Source organism: Pelodiscus sinensis, chromosome 16 (genome assembly GCF_049634645.1).
Source record: "Pelodiscus sinensis isolate JC-2024 chromosome 16, ASM4963464v1, whole genome shotgun sequence".
In the NCBI taxonomy this organism is placed as follows: domain Eukaryota; kingdom Metazoa; phylum Chordata; order Testudines; family Trionychidae; genus Pelodiscus; species Pelodiscus sinensis.
The window spans coordinates 2586818-2612154 of NC_134726.1; the positions used below are offsets into that span (position 1 = coordinate 2586818).

The window sequence follows — 25337 nt, forward strand, 5'->3', positions numbered from 1 at the left end:
TCCCGAGAATGAACCAGTGGTTTTATGAACCTGTAAAACAGTCACTGGTTGGCGAGTCTCAGAATAAACTATGCAGGCTGGAGCAGGTCTAGTTTTGCAAATAAAGACTCACTGCCCTCTTAACCAGGGACATCTAGGTTCTCTTACACATCCATATCTGTTCAAGAGCTCCTCCTAAATGTTAAGAGCGAGGCCCACCAAATGTGGTATTCACCTTCCTCTCATCAGAGCTTAACAAGGCTAAGGTTTGGTTAGCCTGGAATTCAACTGTTTCTCATAAAAATGGAAAAGGAGGGGTCTGGTAGAGGGCAGAAAGGGGCCAGAGAGGAGACCAGCAGAGCTATAACCCCACTGGGCCAGCAGGGGTGGAGACAGGGACAGCTATTTTAAAGTTTGCCTGTGTGTCTACTGTGGTGAGAAGGGGCTGGGATTGTGCTCTCCCCCTCAGGCAGCCTGATACTGAACCCCTCATCTCCAGCCGCACCCCAAAGCAACACTATAAATGAAGAAAAAGAAAACTTATTTGAGTTAAGGACCCAGGTAATGCTGGGTCAATCTTCTAGTAGTAAATAAAGAAACATAAGGCAGAATGAGAACCAAGCTCTGCTTTGGATGAAAGTGATGTAATGTGGCATCCTGAAATTTTTAAATGTAGAAAGAGATGTTCTACGTTAATAGGCCTTTAATGGAAGAGTGCTTACTTTAGCAAAGGAGTTCTAACTCCCTTAATGACAAAAATCTGTATGAAGGCAGAGTTGCGAAGCATTTTTCCTGCAATGCTGAAACCCCATTTACAATATTAGTGGCTATTAGTAGCTGAGCCTGTTAAGTAGATGTTTGAGGATAATAGCTTCAGGAAGCCTGCTTCTACCCATTTTCAAGCACATGGCAGGCAGAAATTAAAGAAATAGCTTATCCAGGCAGGAGGAGTATTATAAAAGCTAGGAAGCTTTCCTTATGGCACAACAAGCCAATTCACAGTATTCGGGCTTCAGTGTAATTTAGACTTGAAGCCACCATGAAGTCTCCCAAAAAGGTCAAAATTATATGGAATAGAGCCAGCATCCAGAGCTACAGGTTAACACAGACAAAGAAAGTGCTTATAGGAAGAATACAGGACATTGACAAAACCCACAACCCAGAGGACCCTTACCAAAAGTCTGTATTAGGAGCAATTGCAGCGCTGTACTGTGCATATAGGAGACTTCTCCCATGCATATGAGATTTTAAACTGGTAGCTTTCTTCCCCAGCCCAATATTTTTGGTAACAAACTCCCTTTTCCCCAAAGGTCCACTAGCAGCATTCCTTTGAAAGGAGAGAAGTGTGGGCGCTGGCAGGGGACATTGAGGGGAAGGAAGGGGACAATATTTTCATTAAATCTCCGCTGTTATTTTTCCAACTCTTCCAGCAAATATCAAGCCCCCATAAACCTCTTGGAATAAGTTTTGGGTTTACTGTCCTGCTTGTGAAAAAATCTCTGTTCACATATAAAGCTGATCAAACAGTGCTAATAGCTGGAATTAATTTTCAAAATTTCAGGTTCTAAACAGAGAGATTTAACATTTGAGGTTTCAAACTTTCACCTGGCTCTCTTTAATAGCTAGGTAACAAAGAAGAATGTGGTCTTCCAGAAGATATTACATCTTTGACTAATTCATAGGCAAGGTAGGGTGAGCTGCCACCCAGAACTCTTAGATCCCATAAAATACAAGGAATGTTGTTATACCCTTTATGCTAATTTGTGGTATCTAGCCATACATAACCAAGACACCATTTCTGATCTGTAAAGGATATGAAAGATCTATTCTGAAGGATCCATTCATAGTCTGTGAATTATATCAAAATGTAAGACCATCTCCTAAATTCTAGGCAATTCCTAATCACCTAAAATCAGCAACCTGTATGCAAGGATTAATATTCCATTGTATTCCTTCCCACACTGCATTTTTAAAAATGTCCATTACAAGAGACCTATAACAGCAAGTGATGCCCATGTGCACTTCAGTTGATTTTCACTTTAGTATTAAAAACAATACAGAACTATTCCATTAAAAAAAAAAAAAAAAAAACGTTCCCAGAACTATTCCAAACACAAATCACACCAAATGAGAGTTAAAGCTGAAGAATCCACTAATCAAGGCAATTATGGTATTCTGGATACGTTTACCCTTCTGTCTCACCTCAAACACCGTCAAACTGTACATCATTACGTAGTCATTTCTTGTGCTCGACAGGAAATAGAGGCAGAATCTCCAGGCGCCTATCTGCTGGGCAAAGTTATTCAGAAGCTCCTCTGGGAAAATCAAGTATCAACAAAACATGCGCATTAATATTCATAAGTTGTCTTCAAGCCCAAGATAATATCTGTTTCCATAGCACCATAAATCTGAATGGAACTTCAGATATTTTTCAAAACTGATTTGGTATCAGTTTAATAATATTCAGACAACCTGAGCTACTTCAAAAGCCTACCTATAACCTTCAATGCAAGCACAATGACTAAGTGCACAGCATTAGAAGCTGTTGTGTATTATTTTAACATTTCCAAAAGCATAATGTAACAACAGTCTCGGGCTAGATTAACTTGATACTAATGCAACCTTTAGCTCTACAGTGCAGATCTTTCCCAACAAAGATAAGATGCTGGGCAGCAACAGGATAGGGGAGCAGCAGTACGTTACTATCCTCTTGGACCACATACTGTACTAGAGGGAGACGATCTATTTTGCCAGGGGACTTTATGGAGAATTCCTTCTCTGTCAGCAACACTGGCTCAGAACTCTAAGTTTCAGTTGCAGGTTTTATAGAGGCATGAACGGGGTGGGGAGAGAAGGGAGAACAGATTCTTCTGCCAGTGTTCTCCAGCCTGCTCCTATCCGTCACTTCAGGGTACTCATCCCAGTCCTCCTGCTTCCACCACCTTGTCCCAGGCTCCTTTCCTTGCCCAGCCAGTTCCAATATATTCCTAAGCCCTCTTCCTAGTCTTTCCTCCACCTCAGACTTGCGTCTCCACTGCATTATAATCAGACAGCTTCCTCTGTCAATGAGAGTCAGGGGAAAGGGACAGTGAGGAGTGGGGGAGCATTGAGACCACAGAAGAGTCTTCCTGATCTTAATCCCCGGTGCCCAGCACCACTGCTGCTCACAGAAATCAGGGGCAGCAACTGCAGTAAAAATCCTTCTCAGCCTCATGGTGGAACAATCAATCAAGAAGGAATTTTTCTGGATTTAGCTGCCAAGCTAAAATCTCTATTGAACTTTTGTAAAAAACCATGCCCAAACCAATATAATGCTGTAATTTTATTTTCAGATATTACTTGGCTGTTTTTTGCTCACATTTTCACAAAGGAAAATAATCTGAGGCAGACACCTGGCCTGCAAGATGTCAATCCTAACCCTAAAGTATGGCGAAGTTCTGACCAACTGAAAACTGCACCTTATAATGGGAACTGTCAGGAAACCTTAACGAGAGCCAATAATGGGAACTGTCAAGAAACCTTAACGAGAGCCAATGCTACCGGCTCTGCCTCTAATAAATAAGAAAAACAAATGGCAAAGATTAGGCTACTGGCCCACGGTGAAAGGCTTGTCTACAGGAACAGTTTGCAGCAAGCTGGAGTGTGAACCTACCTTGCACTAGCTAGACACAGACTGACAGTTCATGTGGTCTCTGCTGACAAGCACCAACAGTTTAATGAGCGGTCACTTAGTCCCATTTCAAAAGGACAAGAGAAGTGCTAATGCAGGTCAGTGGGGTCCATATGGACAGTCAGTCTGGGGTAGACTAGCACAGGAGAGATTCACAGCCCAATTTGCCGCAACTAAATACCCATGTAGACAAGCCCCAATATTGACATTCAGCAGTAAAGTTTTCCTTGTTTTAATGCTAAACATTCTTAGATCTACATATACCTCTGACAGGGAGCATTATAGCCCTCTGGCTTTTACAATGTCTCTCAAATGCTCAGATATACTGTTTCTAGCATAACCACATCTGAGTGACTCTTGGTAAAAGTCTGGCCTGGGGGAAAAGCTGCATGTGTTTGTGTTCTACAAGCTCATCAAACCCAACAGTTGATCAAACCCCAGTCTCCTTTCCTCCATTGACTGCATGTATGCGAAAGAAAAAGTCATCATAACCTTTTTCAGCCAGACGGTAAAATTTTAGGTGAAGACAGCATGCTTACATGCTGAGAATATACGATCAAGTAAAGGGAACCTGGAGAATACAGGCTACATTACTGAAGTGTGAGGTTATAAATCCACAGCTTGTCCTTGTAGAAAGGAATCAGAAGACTGTGCAATCAACTCATTTTTTAGTGTGTTGCAGATCTTATCCATCCATCCTACTGGTTGCATATTACACATGTTATTTCTCTGGTCTTCACAAACATGCATCTGCTCAGACCCACTAGTAAGGAACACAAATATAGCTCCACTTGTCATTGTGTATTACCAGGAAGCTACCGCAAATGTGTCAGTGTGGGCAACGTATGCCTTCTCTTTTGGATCTGCTCTCCCACATTTTCCTTATTCCCCTCACAGTGCAGGAAAAGCTTCATGCGTTTGCTTTATCACTTGTCACACAGCTGTCTGTTGCAGAGGCTCTTCATGAAGCACAGCAGTTTACAGGCAGAGAAGCTGGCACCCGACCTGCAACTAGCTAAGTTTCCCTCAGGCCGAGAAGCAAATAGCGCTCTTGCCATTTCCACCTACAGCAGACAACAAAACTATGGAGTTTGCTGCTGCTGTTACTTGGAGATCACACCTCTAACCCCCAAAATGCTGAGGGCTGTAGAGAGTGGGGAAGTAAAAGAGGCCGTTCCTTAAGATTGTCTGAACTTACCGATCTCACGTTTCCGTTCATTGGTTGTGCAATTGTGGAAAAACTCTGTCATTAGACTCTCCAAAGCGCGTAGGGAGGCTTCTTCTGATGCCTGACAATGACATTTAAAGGAAAAGTACGTCAGAGTGACCCTGGTTCACATTCAACTGTAAGTAAAGTTTTCCTCCTTCTAAAACAAAGTGTATGGGCCTCTTAGCAATGCATGCTGGATGAGCAGTCTCAGCTACCAAACAAAAGGGCAGCAGTTATAGGATGAAGTTTAATAGGGAGTTTGCTAACTGCAGAAAGAAGTCAACAGATACTGACAGAGTATGCCCAGGATGAATAAAAAGCAAAGGTTATGTAAAATCTCATTTGTCCAATCAATCTCGTTAATGAGAGCAACACTTTATAAAGTAAGCTCCTCTCCCTTCTAATTACAGATATCTGTTCACATTGCCAACGTTAGTTCATCCATTGGATTAATTCTCATATGAGCACCAGGTTCAGAGGAACATATTTCAGAAATTCAGAGGCAGCAAGGCATAGCAAACTGCACGTAAAAGTAGATGCTAGAAGTCCCGAACTTATTCCCATCCCTGGCTCAGTAAGTGACCACAATCAATTTGCCATCTCTTTGCTTCAGTCTGCCCATTTGCAGAAAAGGGCCCAGTGACATGTTCCATTTGGTGAAAGAAAGAGGGGTGGGGGTTTTTAAAGAATTAATGTTCATAGAGATGACTAAGTGCTATATAAATGCTCTATTTGATTCCGGGAGAATGAGCTACCTAATTTCTTTTCCTTTTTGCCAGCACGGATCAGTTGCAGGTTAGTTTTTAGAAGACCTCAAAGACCCTACCTCAGTATGGAGCAGTTACAAAGTACCTACAGCTTTATTTCTCCTTTAAGGGCCACCTGCAATAAATGCAACTAATTTCATTGTTTCAGAGTTAGGATGATACTTGACTCAGCAACTATAGAGGCATGATGCTTGCCTTCTCATCTAGCTTTTACAATGGATATCCCTCTTGTCAGTGCATCACTAATGGTTCTGTTAAGAAATAGTCATGAGACTTGTCATTTTGCCAATATTTTCAAGGAATGCATTGCTTTTTCACCTATAAGAGCACAGACTTCAGCCCAGACCTTCCTTGAAACTGTACAAAAGGTGCAAGCAAGCGTCTACTTTTCAGTCCTATATCTAGTACAAAAAAATTACTCTGCTAAGGCAGAGTAGCACTGTGACAGGTAGTCTTCTTCAGGATGCTTGGTCTGCACCACCTACAGAAGCCATCTGAGTTTCTCTACTGTTAATGTTCAGTTCCACGCAAGGCACCCAGTTTCTCCTAGAGTGCCACTGAAGAAACAAGTTGGGGAAGGAGACGTCTAAGCTTCCCCATTCCCTTATTCAGTTGGATTCAGATTTAACCATGCTACAAGGAACAATCATGTAATAAGACATTAAGATAAATACAACTTCGTCCTTGCAACTGATGATGGATGGTTGGTACGACTTAGCATTCTGCTGCTAAACTGCAGTAAGTACACATTTCCCTGTTGTCTTTCCCCCATGTATATTAAAAATGGGATGCTGCACAGAAAAATCCACTTGAGATCCCTAAAGTAAACTACCGTATATATTCGTTCATAAACCGCCTTTTTTCGGAAAAAATTCCGCAGTGAAGAGTGGAGGTCGGCTTATGAATGGGTTCTTTCCAAGCCGTGGGAAGCAGCGTGGGCTGAAGGACATGCTGGCTGCCGGCACGGAGCCTCTCAGCTCCCAGCGTGCCTGAAGCCACCACTAGGATCGCAGTGGCAGGACAGACTGTATGGCTGAGCTACAAGCAGCCAAGGTAGAAGACCAGTGGGAGCAGGAAGCAGCGCAGGCTGAGGGCTGTGCAGGCTGCAGGCACAGAGCCTCAGCTCCCATTGGCTGGGAACAGTAAACAGCAGCCAATGGGAGCTGAGAGGCTCTGTGCCTGCAGCCCGCACATCCCTCAGCCAGCGCTGATGCTGACGAGCTGGGACTGGAAGTCTGTACTCTGGAGTCGGCTTATAAATGGGTCAGTGACTTTTTACCATTTTTTCCCCTCTAAGTTTGGGGATCATCTTAAAAATGAATGGGCTTATGTTCGAGTACATATGGCTAGGCTGGTTTCAGAGCTTTCATTCTTTCATTGTATTTTAAGGCTTAACAACAATTAACTGGATATCCAACTTCTAGTTATTTCTAGGTCAGAGAATTAAGATTTGCCAAATTGACTCTTTAGATTTTGAATACCCCGAATTATTGTAGCTTATACTGACACTGACATCTTTGTATCTTTCTGTCACATTACCGAAATGGAGGGAAGCAGCCAGATCGCTGCTGCACCCGTAGGTGGGGGTGTTGGCCCCAGAAATTGGTATGAAAGGGAGCCATGTGGGGTATTGAATGGGAGCTTGTTGTTTTCTGATCCTGTGTACACTGTTTATGTGAGTATATAATGTCTGTGTGTGTAGATCTGTAATCTGTGTGGAAGCTGAATATTTCTCTGAATGTGGTTAAGCATGGCTATGGACAGGCTGAGTAGCGAAGCCCTGTGGGACAATGGCACTTGATGGCCCAAAGACACACCTAAAGCATGAGGGCGGACACCTAAGAGCAGCCAGCAGAGAGAGGCTGAGGACCAGGTGACCTGCTGCATACCAGAAGAGGCCAGGAAGGGGATAAAAGAGGCCATGTGGTCGATGCCATTTTGTTCTCAGCTCAGCACTTCATCCCAGAGGCAGCACTGCAGGGATTGAAGAGCCCGGAAGACCTGTGAACCCATCCTGATCGTAGGATGTGCAATAAGAACTTTTAAACCAGCAGCTGTAACATCTCTGCTAGAGCCTGCATCGAGAACTGGGAGATTCGGTGCATGTAACGTACTGTACTTTAATAACCTTACTCTCATGCTTTTCTTTCCTGTAATAATAAACCTTTAGATATAGATTCTAAAGGATTGGCCCAGCGTGATTTGTGGGTAAGGTCCAGAGGGTAAATTGACCAGGGATCTGTGGCTGGTTTCTTGGAACCGGACAGAACTTGTTCGGGGTAGGTGGGATTGGGTGCTAGGACCCCCCACCTGTGTATGAGGCCCGGGGCCATCTGGGGTGTCGGAGGGGTTTTGCTCAGGAGGCTTCAGGCAGGTTGCTGAAGCACTCTGTGGGACTGGTTTGTGGCCTGTGTGGAGAGGTCACCAGTCAGGGGCTGTAAGTAGCCCCGGATTCGAGCAGTTCGCCCTGAGCGGACGCCCTCAGCTGTGCCCAGACACGGCCCGGTCCGTCACACTTTCTAATATTTAAAAGCCACATTCCGTATTTTACTGCAATATATAGTATATTGTTTTAGGCATAAAATGGACTATTAAAGGTTAAAATAATGTGGGACTGACAACTAATTCTGATTATGTATCAGTGAATGTTACAGTATTTACAGTGAAGTATGCATAGGCCAAGATGCAAATTACAAGTAAATACTTAAGCCTTCATATTTGAATTCAAACATCATCCAGTGAAGCACCAAAAATTGCCTATCAATTAAGATGACAAGGTGGGTGACGTGATAGCTTTCATTGGACCAGTTTCTGTTGGTCAGAGAAGCAAAGTGTGTTTGCCAAGCCCTCAAGCTGACTCTGTGTAGACTCCAAAGTTTGTATCTCTCACCAACAGAAGTTATTCTAACACAAGATATTACTTCACGCATCCGATCATGGAACCAAACAGCCACAAGAACACTGCATGAGTCCAATCACAGGTAGATCTAAAGCTGTAGGGTTCCAAAGAACCATAGATTTAGCTTAAATATGAATTTGTTTCAGATTCAAACAGGATGGATATTCCCCTTTTATTTTCCCAGGTAAAGAAAAAAAAACACCCCACAATCCAGAATACTTATTACTTTAAATACAATTTAAAGTGTTCTCCTGGGAAACTTTTCCATTTAAAAGTTTGGTGTTTTTTTCCCTCCCCTCCACCATCAGCTTTTCCCTTCATTTCACATTGTAAAAAGCAGAACTAAATTTTCACAAATATGTAACAAAACCTACATACTGTGAGTCTCCCCACCCCACCAACATTTGTTCCTGTAGAACAAATTATTCAGGTTTGAATCCTGTAGATTGAATTATTCAGGTTTTGCTCTCAAGATTTAATGCTTTTTAAAAGGAAGTGAATATTTTTAAAAGCTTTTCACTAATGATTTTCCATACCAACACAAGCTGTTAACCTTTTAATGTTTGCTATTAACAGCTCAGTAGAGAATATTGATCATAACAAGAACTATGCTCTATATATGGTGCCTACATTCTGATGCCAAATGTTTTTATGAGGAAGCTGGTGTCTTTTGTTGCTTTCATAAGGTATGAATTTGAAGACACGCCTATCCTGTTAAGAAAAATACAGATAAACCTACTAAAATCTAAGTGTTCTTATAAAAATGTTGACTGCACTCACAAATATCACAAACACAACTTCATTTGTGTCTCAGACAGAGCTAGTGCAGCATCTGCTGACATCTATACCCCGCAAATCACACCCCTTGACCATTAGTTCATCTAGTTTTGTAGCACGGTACTGTTATCTTCCCTCTCAAAATGAAGTTAACAAAATCTCTCTCTCTCCCCCATTGATTTGTTACATCATGTGCCCCTACCTCTACTCCCTGGTCACACTTTCAATCCAAACACACTTTCCTTTGTGTTGACTCTTCCATCTCTATTTAATATCTATATGCACCATGAAGTTATGACAGCAGAGATATTTTTCAGAGGCCACCTGGGCTAATGAGTGTTGGGTAAATGGCCTCACTATATGCATAAATTAACAAGGGTTGAGAAATTTTAACTAGGGATGTGAAAGGTTAACCGATAACTGGTGGGGGCTGGAGCAGCTCCCCACCTGCTATGACGGGGCTGCTCCAGTCCTCGGGGAACCCGCCACAGACATGGACTGCCCTGGTCCGGAAAGCCCCTGTCCACGGCAGACCCAGGTGCCCCACAGGCAGGGCTCCTTCATTTCCAGAGCACCCGCTGTCCCTTGCAAGCCTAGGCATCCCATAGGCAGAGGTTACTCCAATGGGAGCTGGGAGCCAGCCCTAGTTCAGGCTCAGAGCGAGAGCACCATGGCCTGAGGGCTGCTCCAGCCAGGGTGGAGTGGTACCCCGCCCAGACCCGCTTAATCGGTTAACTGGTTAAACATTAGGTTAGCCTAGCATTTAACCGGTTAACTGGGATTTTACGGCCCTAATTTTAACCACCCACTAGTCAGAGAATTAAACCCTCAGTGCATTCAAAATGCAGCAACTAGCATCTTGGACATCAATCGTACGTCATCTCCCTGTCCCTGCTCCACCCCAGCCCCACACTGGAATCTTCTGGCTCCCCTTTCCATCACAAATTCAATACACGGAGCCTTAACAACTCAGCCCTTCCATACTTATCTGTGTGAGCACCTTATCAAATTATATACAACTCCCTCCCAAAGCAACTGTGCCAGCATCAACCACTGGCTTCTGCATCTCTCTCCTTTGTGCATTCTTCCACACAAAAGAGAGAAATGCAGAGCCCCCTTCTACGTGGAACACGCGAGTAAAATAGCTCAGGAGGCACTACTTTTGCCTCCAGATTCCTCCCCAACATTGATTGCTGAGCTGCACACAGGAAGTAAATTAACAACCACATAGAAAGCCATTGGGCACTGCTAACTTTTTTAAACAGTGATTCAGAATATTCCAAGCTTTTGTAGGTGCAATTTTTTATCATCACCCTTCTCCACCTTCTTTCCATTGTCTTTCCTATGATGACAAACTAAACTGTAAGTTCCCTAATGGAGACGTCTACGGTGTTTGGACAGCACCTGGCACAATGGGTACTACCACAATGCAATGAATGCTATTTAATAAATAAAATGGTACATTTTTAAAGTAGTATTTGTGGTATTTGAAATGTCACGCACTAATAGAGAAACCAGGAAGTGCTACAGCTCTGATTTTTCATCTAATATATATTTTAATGTAGATATTTCTCCTCATGAAATATAACAGCTACTTGGGAAAAAAAAACTTTGTAGCTCAGTTTTAAGAATACTCAGTTGGAGGTAAAATCCCAGTGAATCAGTTAACCGGTTAAACCTTAGCCCACAGCGCTGCTTCCGGGTACCGGTTACCTGTACTAAGCATCACCTTTACTAGGTGACACTTACTGGGTAACTGGTTACCTGTTCACATGTCTTGCTGAAGGCAAATATACACCAAATTAAATGCATTAAACCACCATGAAAAATAGTCACATTAACCAATTTATATTAAGAGTTGGTAGAAAATCTTCAAGTGATCCCTGGAGAACCTGAAAGCCACAGAAGGATATGAATAACTCTAAATAAGCTACTAGAATCAGAAAAAAATAAGAGCCATTTTAAGTTCATATTGTAAAATAATTTTCTTCAGGTGACCTTCAGCATCAGAGTTGGTTAATAACCCAGCCAACCCCTTAGAGTTTTAGTTCCCTAGATGCAGTTGAACAAATTATGAAGCAAGTATATTTGTGTTGATAATGGCAGTTTTAGACAGTAACCAATGAGGCAGCTGAAGCATAGCCTCTGAATTTACACCATTTAATGATACAAGATAGGATTATAAAGTGTAATAAGTATGCAAAATTCTTAGGCACCAAATTCCATCTCTAGAAAGGTGACATGTACTACATGGAGGCACAATTGAAAGGGGAAACAGACAGTATTAGAATTGTCAATCTGACATTATCTTTTAGTCACATTCTGAATGACAAATACCATTAGGCAAAAACTGGTCTACAATGTGCTACTAGGCTCTGATACTGTGTGTTGGAAGGGTCTCCTTGATAGTGGGAGAAATATCTGCAATGATCAAATGCAAGTCTCCTGTTACAAGTCTGAAAAAATACACCCACCAGCAGAATAATCCCTATATTACATGTACTAAATTACTCATATACTGTTTGCAAATTAAGGGAGTTCTTCAGGCTTCATTCTGAATTTCCTTATTGCACTTCAAGCACTTTGTGGTTTAACGAATTGAAACTAGATGAAGCTTCATTTTATGTTCAGAAACAGCTAACACGCATGGCGCTATCTGAAGAACATTGCTTTTTGCAGTCTGCCACTATCTGGTAATCCATTTCATTCATGTTAACAGCCAGAACTTCAACAATTCATCAACATGGCATCCCATCTACAAAACTGACTTATTTTAAGCCAAAATCCACTGCAAACCATTAGGAAGTACCATTGGTGCATCTCTCAACAACAAAAGATAAACAAATCAAGTGGTGATGGAGTAATCAAGAGCTGCTCTTGCTCTGTGGCAGGTTGAGGGGGAGAAGCAATGCCCAGCATGCGAGCTGCTGAGCAGTCTTTGCAGCTGCTTGGAGTACTCTATTAGGTTAGAATTGCTCCAGAAACTTAACATCACTTCCATTTAAAAGTCCCAAGGCACAGCTGATTTTCTGTTTATAAATACATACACATTTTCTTAGCAATTATTTAAGGGATGAAAGTGGTCACAGATTGGCCACTGCTAGAGAGGCCAGGGCCATGGAAATCTGTCACTACTAAGATAAAAATACCATCTCCTGATATGCACAAGTACTCAAGCTGGCATGACCAACCAGTTTTTAAAATTCCAAAGGGGATAATCAGTTATTTTTTGTCAGGGTCCAAATTTCTTGGCAAAGGTATAGACAAGGTTCAGACTGCACAGAAACAGTTTTCACATGGTATTAACAATCCCGATTAAAAAACATCAACAGAAAAATTTCACAGTCCATTGAAAAGTGCCTGACTATCCGGATTTTGTGTGCAGGCCGCCTGTTCACTGTCCCTGACCTGGAGGGGGAGGGGATGTCATATTTCTCAAACCATCCCATACAGAGTTTGAAGCAGTTAAACATAAATCCACGTTTTAAAAAAAATGGGCTCAAATTCTTAACTGATGATAGCATTAGGGCTAAAGATAAATACAATTCTGCTGCCTTTTGGGAGGTGTATGCACCTCCTCTTCCAAATGAGCAAAGCTAGTACAGTGTGCCTTGTTATTGCTCTTCACGAACACTTGTGTTTGTGGACAGACCCCAACTAAAAAGAGCTATATTGAGGGCCCACATTTTCTTTGAGTAACCTGTCAAATGAAGCTAGAAGAGCTGGAATAACAATGCTAAAATTAGCATATGGTATTCGTAAAATAATGTTTATGCTTAATAGTTGTAAAGCATAAAGCTCAGCCACAGACTATCCTCTCTGTGAAATGAGTTTTACTTGAGCCACTCACACACTGATCTATAGGCCACTGGTAGTCTGTGGGGTGCTAACACGTCCCCAACTTGATACCAACTTGTTTCCTTGATTCTAGCTGCATTAAGGTACTATTATAAATATATTACTTTCCCTTGTGAGCAATTGCTATAGCTGCCACAAGGATGTTGTTTGATCCTAAGTAAGAGGGGAGGTGCCCAAGACAAACAGTATTCTATACCATGAGAGAATGAAGATCTCAGACCTATAATATTTTATAGTTAAGCTGAAGCACAGAAATCACCATGATTTGCCTAAGGTTAAAATCAATATCAGAGTTTATATTAGAATCCAGAGTCCAGCGCCAACTACTCCACACTTCAACACCCCATACAGGATATCCAACTTTTTTCCTAACTATCACAATGACAGGCATGGATCAAATTAGTTAACTCAAGAAAAAATAAAATATATGTATGTTCTTTTGAGGTCAGCAGACACTGAACAAAGTCAAATACCTACCCAGTGTGGTTAGTCACACAGCTGCCTTGCTTTTTCCTCAATGCCTGCAAAGAGTGACTGAACAGTTAAAATGTTATTCATTAAATCTGGAAGTTCATATGCCCAAAGCAAAGAACTGTGCAGTCTTTACAATCCTGCCCTTCCTTGCACATCCTCCCTAATACTTGTTACCCCAAATCATTATGCATTGTGTCACACTTAAAGACTGGAAAGATCCTGGAGACAGGAACTGCCTCTTTCCATTTGTCCTGCAAAGAACATTTCTGGAAGCTATCAAAAAATGAAAGGTAATATAGGAAGGACCAATCTGTGATAGAAGTCATTCGCCACAGCCTGAGATCACTTCCCCTTTACGTAGATAATTCCGTCTAAACATGCACAAACAAGATCACACAACATGCCAAACAAATGTGTACAACCAGTTTTTGCTTCTAGCTAATCAAGTCCATTGAAATTTTCAGTGAATAATTAAGTGAAAGTTCTCAGGGGGAGGAAAGCATATTCAAAAGAAATGGAAAAACTGGTTCCAGAGATCATCATGTATCCCAAGATCACCAATATTTTGGCCATGTCTTAGAGCTAGTCATTGAAAAAGGATTTTTTATAAAATACAGTCTGGAATCTTTTTGCTTTCCTGATGAACCACCACGACTGGCACAGAAGATTATACAACAATACAGACTGGCAGCAGACAATGTGAATTAGGTGAGGACTCGCAATAAACTCCCCCAGCTTTCTTGTTAAAGGTCAGCAGCAGCTGAGAAATTTTATTGTGAAGCTTTTAAGTGAACTTTCAAAACAGAACATTGCTCCACCTGCTCATCACACAAAAACACATTTGAAACTGCTTTTAAAGAAGATCCTTTCTAATAAGCTATTTATTGAAGGAAATACTGTAGGAAATATTTACACTAGGAGCTGCATCTCTCTTGTTCAGATTCCGTGGGTGGCAGAAGCATTTTAACAGTGTCATATTTGCCTACCTGTACCAAATTGTACTAGCTACGTTAGTAGATTTTCAGGAGCATGAGTCTGAATACTTTACATCCTACACTTTTGTCAACAACCTGAACTAAGAGCTACACAGTCAAAAATAAGCTGGCTGAACATACAAACAATTCTCACAACCAGCAAACAAGGACTCTGTTTTGTATTGGATTGTAACCCAAGCCTACAGAGCCTTAAAAAATACAGACATACATACTATTTACTAGACATACAGCTCCCCAATACAATTAGAAATTGAACAGAAGAAGAAACTGACAGTACGGCATATTCCGCTGAAAAGACCAGCCAATTTAAACACAATCCAATAACTGATCAGCTCAGCTTGCAAAAGAGGCAACCAATGCTGGAGCTTTAATTGAAACTCTTGTAATACTACCACACAAACTGGCACAGAATTATAAACTGAAATGTTTAGATTGTAAGATCTTTTAGGGCAAAATTTAGAGTTTTATGCTTTATACAGCAACAAACATTCGATGCGCTTCATTTCTTTGTGCAGATGTTGGTTCAAGATAAATACTACTACTATTACGGTACCATCATATTTTTGCAGAGGAAGAGACTCAGAGAAAGGATGTACAAGGAATGCTGAGGCTGTTTAGTGTAACTCCTGCCTCAAGTATGAGTGCGTAGACTCAATACAGGGAGTTGGGGGCTAATTTTAAGCCCTAAGATGGCTCTCACCTAGCCTTATGTGAGGAACGCTACTCTCTTTTTGTAAAGATTTGTTCCCAAAGCAGCAAAATCAGAATACGTACCTAGTCCACTGATTAAAGACAGACATACTTTTAGTACAGGAGTTCTCATTCTCAGGAATCCTCTTTCAGCTGCAGAGGCGACCCACAGTGTGTATAATGCACGTACAAGTGGAGGGCTGACCATCCCATTTCAACTGGAGCAGAGTTGTTAAACTTTTGTATTGGTGACCCCTTTCACACAGCAAGCCTCTAAGTGCACTCCCTTTTCAATAACCTTGCAACCCTCTGTTTGCGATGCCTTTCGACAGAGGGATGTAAATTAGACACTTTGAAACTGCAAATGAAGCAGGGATTTGAATTTCCCCATGCTTCATTTGCATAATCATGTCATGATGCTCTTTCGAAAAAGCACTATTTCGAAAGTGAAACCGCAGTCTAGACATAGTTTTTGAAAATGGAAGCCTTTTTCGTAAGATCCTCATGATCTGTCGAAAGAGGGATGTAGTCTAGACACACCCTTTGAGAACCCCCAAACTAGAAGAAGAAGTATAAAAAGTGTCCAATATATGACTAGGTATGGCACAGCCTGAGTTGATGCACTCCAATCTCCTCTACCTCCCTCCTCTCCATCCCCCCTCCCCCGCCTTTGATTACCCTGAATGAGAAGCAACAAGCAGATGCCAGAGCCTTGGGGAATAGCTCCTGCAGGCAGTTGCCTTTTCTCTTCACCACGCTGCCCCCAGCACAGAGATCAACCTTGTTCTCCTAGTCCCACAGCTGCCCACAAAGGGGAGGTTGTATGACTGGGGGAATCCCAAGTGCCTCTCTAATCCCAGTCAAGGTAGGAGAGTCCTTTCTATGGAGCATCTGTGGGTATGTCTAGACTACATGCCTCTGTCGTCAGAGGCATGTAGATTAGGCTACCAGGCATAGGAAAATGAAGCGGCGATTTAAATACCTGGGTGGTCGACAAATGCCTTTGATGTCGACCCCCGCGCGTCCAGACTACCACGCTGAGCACAGTGTGGCAGCCATGTAAATTTAAATGAAGCGGCGATTATTTAAATCGCCGCTTCATTTTCCTATGCCTGGTAGCCTAATCTACATGCCTCTGGCGACAGAGGCATGTAGTCTAGACGTACCCTCAGATTCAGATTCCAAGGCGAGAAGCAGCCACTGTCCAACCTCCTGCACAAACAACGGCTACAGAACACTCCCAAAGTAATTTCATTCAGGAAAACAACCAACCAATCTTGATTTAAAAAGTCAGTGATGGAGAATCCATTCGGATCTTTGTTATCTGCTCCCATGATTAAATTATTCTCTCTTCTAAAAAATACATGCCTCATTTCCAGGATGAATAGGTCTAAGCTTCAATTTTCAGCCACTAGATCACGTTATTTCTACCATACCTCAAAACATTACAGAGCTACAGCAGCTACAAAGAACTTGATTCCCTCTTCTTCCCCTTAGCAGCAGGAACTGCTGAAAATTCTGCCGCAACCCGCCCCCTGCCAACAAAATTGACAAGGAAAAAGGGAAAGAAAGAAACTGTATTTTACTGGGGAACCAACTTTGAAGGTCAGGAAAAGCTGCTCTCAGTCTTCTTGGAGCCTGACTGTTCAAGGAGAGAGAACCTCACTAGACCTTGTCTAAGCCACCTTCAGTCTATAAGAAAGCATTTACTTGCCTTCTGGTGTTGCCACAAGTAAACAAAGGACACTTTTTGTTAGGCTGTTAAATTCTCATTTTAGAAGATGCAAAAATAAATAAAAGGGGGAGGGGAAAAACAAGTATTACTTGAAGTACCAGAAAGTTTTTCCAAAATTTAAAATCTTTTCTGGTAAACCACAAAGGTCACCTGTTGCCAATACTGAGTTTGGCTTTCTGACTGGCCAGTATACTAAATCACCTGGGAAAAACAAAACAATACGTCCCTTCCACAAAAGCTGATAGAAAGACGTTTCTCCTGAGCTAAAATCTATGAAGTCACAATTATAAATCTTAAAAAGAAAGAAACTAGTAGAACAAATAATCAAAATGTATGCAGGCATCTATGAATATGCAGCTATTGCAACAAATATGGGTAGGATGAAACAATGAATTAGAGGTAAAGTCAAAGATCTTAGAAAACGGAAAGGCAGAACTCATTAGGCTTAGTCTACACTACAAAGTTTTGCCAACCTAGCTCTGCTGGCTAGCAGTGTGAAAAAAATCACCCCTCTGGCTGACATAACTGTGGTGTTGTAACACCTGCATAAGCATAACTAGACTGACACAAGAATGTTTGTCAGCTTAGCTAATGTTTTTCGGAAGGACGATGTAGCTACTTCACCTGCCAGCATATGCTGCAGCTCTACTAAAGGGGCTACATCAGCATAGCAATAGCACTGTAGTGGAGCCCTTAGACCATAGGTTCCCAAACTGGGGGGGCGTACCCCCGGGGGGCATGAAAATTCCAGGGGGGGCATGAGTCGACCCCGCCTCCCCCCCATCAAGTTTTGCTGCCCTGTTCAGTTCCCTTTTTCCTTTTTTTTTTTCTCAACAAGTTTTGCTGCTATTTGGGGGGGGGGGGGGTGTCAAAAATCAAAAAGGGGGGGGCATGATGCCAAAAAGTTTGGGAACCACTGCCATAGACAAAGGTGTGCCCACGGGGCCCAAAATGGGAGATCTATACATTTGTGGAGGCTCTGTTCAAAAACTTTTGGTGGAGTAAGGAGAAGAAAGGCTTCCCTTTCTCCTCCTTCAGAAAGACAGTTAAGGAGAATCAGATATTTGGCTAAAGACCTATTTCAAGTAAGCAATAAGATTAGGATAATTCCACAACTTTCCAAACAACTCAAAGTAAAGAGCTAGCAATAAGGCACCTTGTGCGTGCAATTCACTTTCCTCACAGATTTAACATGCTCATCTACTCTAGGATTCTAAGAGCAGGGCAATAGCATCAGTGCTTGTGTTTCAGAGAACAGACCTCTTATTTGAGGGACCACTTCAACTCAGAACTCACGACTGCAGAAGGAAACAGCAAAGCATGCACAGATGATCAAGTTGCTTCTTGGACAGTATCCCGAGTGAGCATTTTTTGAGTGATTGTCTACCACACAGCTAACGCCATACTTCTAAAACACATCACTGGTTGGAGAGGTCAATTCAGCAAATCATTAAAAAATTATGAAGCAAAATTCTTGGTACAGCAGACGTATAACTGACATTGAGAGTTTAGTTTCAGCAGAGGAGGTCTGAGGATTAGGTGAACTCATTTATGAGAACAGAGAGACCTGCCAAATTAATCTCAGGAATGTACTTGAGGCCAGGATAGCAGAAACACAGATTTGGACTAATTTTCAGAGGTTGCTGCTGCTGTTATAGGAAACCTCCTGACTTAACAGGTACAGTGATTCAAAGTGACATTAACCTATTAGCTGAATACCAAATAAAGAATATTTTGCTTTGACTACATAACTTTGACTGCTTTTCTTAAAATCAACAGTTTTATTTCATGACCAAATCATGAGTTTTAATAAGTGAACATGACAAATGACTAGTCTTCATCATTATTATTATAAAAGTACATCAATATAACAATCCTTTACTGTGTATTAACTCCTCTCTTGGTTTAAAGTACATTTTCCCTAATGTTTTGACCATGTCTCTTGTACTATACATGGAGCATTTACTTTTGGCCATGTTCCTTATGCCAACAGAGCGTGACTCCTTGCATCATTTCATAAACCATGCCTATGGCACTACAAAGACAGTGAACTTATTTTAAAAGTAAAAGTGTTTTTTATGAAGAGATGGTAACTGCTTAATGATGGCAGAGCTTGTGAAAGCCTTATAGTCAAGGCATTTTAATTGCAGAGCTGCAATAAGGCTGTGGAGATGCTGAACAGATGGCAGGGGCTTCAAATTCCCTTCATTCCTTCCTTTTGGTTTACTAATTTTCCCCCAAATCAATAAGGTTCTGGCCACTGATGCCAAGACTGTTCCTGGGAATTCTGTGATTAAATACAATAAAAAAATACCACAGTACAGACAGAATTGGGGTAAGCCCCTGGTGTGGGAAATGGGGGAATGGGAGAGACACAGAGACAAATGGAATTGCACACACAGAGAGCTGTGGTATAAGAGGTGGGGGGACAGCACAACCCTGATATAGGAGTGGGGGAATAAGAGGTGCCCAGGGGCCCCAGCAGGGGAAGATTAAGGGAAGTTGCATGGAGTCTCTAAAATAGATAGGGACTGAAAGGATACAGTGAACTTGTTATATAGAATGGAGTGCTATAAGGAGTCCCTAGTGCATGCAGTAAAATCAATTTACACCAGCATACTACCCACTAGTTAAGGTCAAAGATAATTTCCCATAGCAATCTCCATTCTGATCTTCTTTTCCTCTAACATCCCCAAATTAACTATAAACTCAGTCTTATCCTATTCCAGGGTGGAATTTTGACAAAGTCCACATCGTATCAGACTTAGCTAGCTGGCCAGTTCTGTTGCATTACTGAACAATGCATTTTGGGATATATCTACAAGGTAAATCTTGTTGCAGCACTGAACAGGTATCAGTCAGGCGAATGGAATTTAACTTTATATACAAACCACTTTACAACGATTAATTAAGCCTCAGTCTTCACAGAGTATTTCCTTCATCCGTTAAAATGGTGCTCCGGAAGTACAACAAATTAAGTGACTTGCCAAATGCCGAAAAGGAAATAACGTTTTAGAAGTGGGACTAGGACTCTATAAAGTTCCTGGATTTGTTTGATCAATCCACTAGACCACATCATCTCAGAGTTGTTTTTAAAAGGGCTTTGTTTTAAAGGGATATGAGAAATTTTAGAAGACACAAAGCTGCCCACTCACTGTTCATGCAACAATTGTAGGATACCTCAGTACAGCAACAGGTTTCCTCAGTAGTTGTACAGCAATATAATGTATAGCTGGTCAGCAAGACAGCGCAAGGGCCAAACTTGTCACTGTGTTAAGTCCTGGCTATCAGGCAGCATCCCCTGGTAAGTGTGAAGCTTAAGACATAGCCAATTTTTGCAGAGTAAGTTTTTCACTTAAAAGGAGGAAGTGATAGCACATATGGTTGCAAAAATTTATTTCACAGCACCCACAAACACAGTTAGATCCCTGCTCAATAAAGGTTTACAAAACAAAGGCTCAAATTACACCCAGTTAGTGTCCATTTTGACATGTACAAACTGTGCTATGTTAGCCTGTGCATCCTTCTATGCAGACATTCTTTGGTTGCACCCTGATGCTGCTTGCATTGTATACTTCTTACTTCTCTATGCCTTGTTGAGGTCTAGGAGCAGCACAGAACTTAGTTCTTTGGTCAAAACACAAATGCCAGGGGTACATTACCAGCTAAACCAGCACCACTGCAAAGGATACAGCAGTATCATTGTAGCGGGGCTGAAGACACCTCCCTGAGAAGCAGAAGTTTTGTTGGTGAGACCCTCTGGCTACGCCTACACTATGAGTTTTCTTGGCAAAAAAATATGCTAATAGTTGCGATCTCATTTGCATATTTTCTGATGATCCGTTTTTGCGCTGATCTTATGGAAAAAAGGGTTTTTGCACAAAAAGAAAACGTCCACACTGCTTGATTTTAAGCAAAAACCCCAGCGCAAAAACAGACTGGCAGAAAATATGCAAATGAGATTGCGACTCATACAAATGAGTCCCCCATTAGCATATTTTTTGCCAAGAAAACTCAGTGTAGACCCGCTCACCAACATAGTAAGAACATAAGACCAGCCAGACTGGGTCAGACCAAATGTCCATCTAGCCCAGTATCCTATGTGCTGACAGCGGCAAATACCAGATGCCCCAGAGGGAGGGATCACAAGTAATTCTCATGTGATCCCTCTCCTGTCATCCATTTCCAGAGAAACAGAGGCTAGTGACACCATTCCTACCCATCCTGGCTAATAGCCATTGATGGACCTATCCTCCATGAATCTATCTAGCTCCTCTTTGAACCCTATTAAAGTTCTAACCTTCACTGCATCCTCTGGCAAGGAGTTCCACAAGATGACTGTGCGCTGCACACCACTGTATGTCAACCTAAGTTACATCAACTTCAGTTACACAAAGTGTATACCTGAACTAGCGTAATTTACATACAGCATGGAATAGACCAGCCTAAAGTAAGGGAGTGCCTCACATCACTGAAACAAACAAGGATCAGCACCAATGTATTTTAATATATAGGTATATCTTCATCTCTCTTAGAACTGGAAGGACCCTTGAGAAGTCATTGAGTCCAGTCCCCTGCCCTCATGGCAGGAGCAAATACCATCTCTGACAGATTTGCCCCAGATTCCCTAAGGCCCCTCAAGGATTGAACTCACAACCCTGAGGTTAGCAGGACAATGCTCAAACCACTGAGCTATCCCTCCCTTCCAGGCCTATGACTGAAGGGATGGGCTGATGTGAGATACTTAAAGCACGTCACAGAAGAAAATGAGTTTTAAGACACACTCCCCAAGACACTTACCAGACAACACTGTTCTTTTAACAGGGAACACGGCTAAAGGAATTCAAGGATCATACACTCTTCATTCCTCCCCACATAAGCTGAGGATCAGGAACGATACTTGGGATCAGTAGAGCAACCCAAACTGTCATTTTTGGTCAGTCAAGTGTACTACTATGATATTTGACAAGATGCTTTAGTACCACAGTATTTCATGCATAATAAGTGCTAAAAAAAGTATTTTATATGACAATTGCCTAAGATCCTGAGTTGGATCCAAACTGAGGTAAAACTGCATTTGTCAGGGTCATGAATGATCTTGTGCAGATTTTCATTTGAATTCAGTTGACCACTTAATTATGCTGGATCTAAGTTACTTTTGATATAATTGACTTTTGACTGCCATTTCAGTGATTAACTGGCCTTGCTGGTATAAAAATCCATCTTCTTTCTGTTTATCAGTTGGGATGAACAATTTTGTGACACTAATGTGGGATTTGAAATGTGGCAACATTCAAGGAATGATCACTGAGTACAATAAATAAAGTGGACATGAAGCCTTTTGCTAAGATCACTTCAAAGGACTCTAACATCATTAGCACATTACATTATAGTATCACCCTAACCCTAGAAGAATGCTTGAATATTGCCATCTGATTGTGTGGGATGCATATTAAAGGGGATTTCTTCAGCGTTAATGATAAGGTTAATCTATATTCGACTTTTGCATGGCATCCCTCTTTGTACTAGTGAGACATCAAGATACCAATCGATTTTGGTCATAGACCCTTCCCCCAGAAACCTATGGTGCAATAATTACTTTCAAGGTACATAACTATTCTACCCAAATTGTTGTCCCATGACCATCTCACAACAGCACCACACACAATTATGATGCCAAGGCTTTATTTTTTAGTTATTTAAAAGAGCCTCGCTTACAATTCAGAATGCAGAAGTGCTGCCCACTGATTTGAGTTATCGACAGAACAGCAAAATTACTTTAACTTGGTACTGTTAGTTTTTAAAGACATTAACAGAATTAGGCATAGCTACATTAGCATTTGACCTATGAGACTTTGATGTGTATGGCTGTACTGACTGCGGGAATGCAGTTTCTCCACTAGCTATGAAGTGTACCACATTGTGGAATTTGTTCCAAACACTGAAATTCTCATCAGTCCCGCCTATTTCAAAACACAAACTTTAAGCACATTTGAGAAAAACAGCTTTAAGAAGGTCCATTCCTGGCCCTACTATGTATTCCCTTCAATTTCAATCCAAATCAACTTCATTTAAGTAACCTATTCTCATTAGAGTGTATTTTAACAGAGAAATATGGGGGCTAATTTAGCTACAACTAATCAGGAAAAAGATCTTGGCGTTATCGTGGATAGTTCTCTGAAAACGTCCACACAGTGTTCAGCAGCAGTCAAAAAAGCAAATAGGATGCTAGGAATTATTAAAAAATGGATAGAAAATAAGATGAAGAATATCTTACTGCCCCATATAAAACTATATTACACCCACATCTTGAATACTGCATACAGATGTGGTCTCCACACCTCAAAAAAGATATTTTGGCATTAGAAAAAGTTCAGAAAAGAGCAACTTAAATGATTAGGGGTTTGGAACAGGTCCCATATGAGGGGAGACTAAAGCGACTGGGACTTTTCAGTTTAGAAAAGAGGAGACTGAGGGGGGATACGGATAGAGGTTTATAAAATCATGAGTAGTGTGGAGAGGGTGAATAAAGAAAAGTTACTTATTTGTTCCCATAATATAAGAACTAGAGAACACCAAATGAAATTAATGGGTAGCAGGTTTAAAACTAATAAAAGGAAGTTCTTCTTCACACAGCCAACCTGTGGAACTCCTTGCCAGAGGAGGCAGCGAAGGCTAGGACTGTAACAGAGTTTTAAAGAGAAGCTAGATAAATTCATAGAGGTTAGGTCCATAAAAGGCTATTAGCCAGGGGGTAAGGAATGGTGCCCCTGGCCTCTGTTTGTCAAAGGCTGGAGAAGGATGGCAGAAGACAGATTGCTTGATCATTGTCTTCGGTCCACCCCGTCTGGGGCACCTGGCACTGGCCACTGTCAGCAGACAGGATACTGGGCGAGACGGATCTTTGGTCTGACCCAGTCTGGCCATTCTTATGTTCTTACTAATATCCGTTTCTTTTATGCGGTCCAGCGTCTCCCCACCACTCTTCCCAAGACCTTTCTTTTGGTGGGAATAGACATGACACACAGGCGAGTGCTACACAAATGAAATATAAAATATATGAATACAAGGAAAATCTGAAATGTAATAGTTATAAACACAGGCATTACCATACTTTATCATGATCCTTGTAACAGCAGAAAATATTTGATGCTTTAGAAAAAAGAAAAACAAAGCTGTAATGCCTCTGACCAAATGCATTATTCTGCATGCATGTGAAGGAGGGAATTCCCTTCTCATTCCTGGGATGATCAATTTATACCCTGAAGCATGAAACCCGATTACTTTTCTTCACAAGCATGGCTAGTTTGATATTGATCTCATCTGGAGCAGCCTCATACTAATACTAATCAACCTCTTAAAAATATAGCTATGATTAGGGCCCTACCAAATTGATGCATTTTTCATGACCATGAAACTGTGACATTAAGTCTGCCCCCATGAAATCTGGTCTGTGTGCTCTAACTCTATAATAGGGATGTAAAATCCTGGTTATTCAGTTAACCGGTTAAACATTAGGTTGTCTTAATGTTTAATCAGTTAACCGACTAAAGCAGGATCTGGGCTGTAGCAGCCCCCACCCAGCATGGCTCTGTCAGCTCCCAGTCACTGCAATGGCCCAGCTCTGCTGCAGACACGACGCCCAGGTACACGTGGACTGAGGCTGCTCCAGACGAGAGCAGCCCCTGTCCATGGCAGCTGGCAGGGAGCTGTTCTAGCCCTCACTGGGTAACTGGAAAGAGTAAGCATCACCTGTTTAGGGAGATGCTTATCGGATAACCTTTCACATCGCCTACGCTATACTATACAGCTTTCACAGGGAGAGATCTGTGTTTCTCAAATTGGTAGTCCTGACCCAGAATGTGGTTTTGGGGGGGACGGGGGGAGGGGAGGGCACAATGGTATTTTAGGGGGAAGTAGCAGGATTGCCACCGTCACTTCCGCACTGCCTTCAGAGCTGGGTGGCCAGAGAATGACAGCTGCTGGCTAGGAGCACATTTCTGAAGGCAGAGCCAGCAGCAGCAACACCGAAGAAAGGGTGGGAATACCATGACATGCCACCCATATTTCTATACAGATGCTGGGGGCGGCTCTGCCTTCAGAGATGTGCTCCCAGCCAGCAACTGTCAGCAGCAGCACAGAAGTAAGGGTAGCAGTACTACAACCCTCCCTACAACAACCTTGTGATCCTGCCCCCACAACTCCTTTTTGGGTCAGGACCCTTACAATTACAAACTTGTGAAATTTCAGATTAAAATTCCTGAAATCATGAAATTTAGGATT

At 41.9% G+C, this 25337-nt stretch overlaps 1 protein-coding gene across 2 annotated transcripts in view; it reads right to left on the minus strand.

Moving 5' to 3' along the window:
* Positions 1–25337, minus strand: part of XPO6 (exportin 6) — a 71783-nt gene that overhangs the window by 42092 nt on the left and 4354 nt on the right. For both annotated transcript variants that reach the window (XM_075899073.1, XM_075899074.1), the window contains exons 2-3: positions 4848–4938; positions 2182–2294 (exon numbers count right to left, since the gene is read on the minus strand). In XM_075899073.1, the coding sequence (XP_075755188.1) occupies positions 2182–2294; positions 4848–4938 (204 nt within the window). The remainder of the gene's footprint in view (positions 1–2181; positions 2295–4847; positions 4939–25337) is intronic.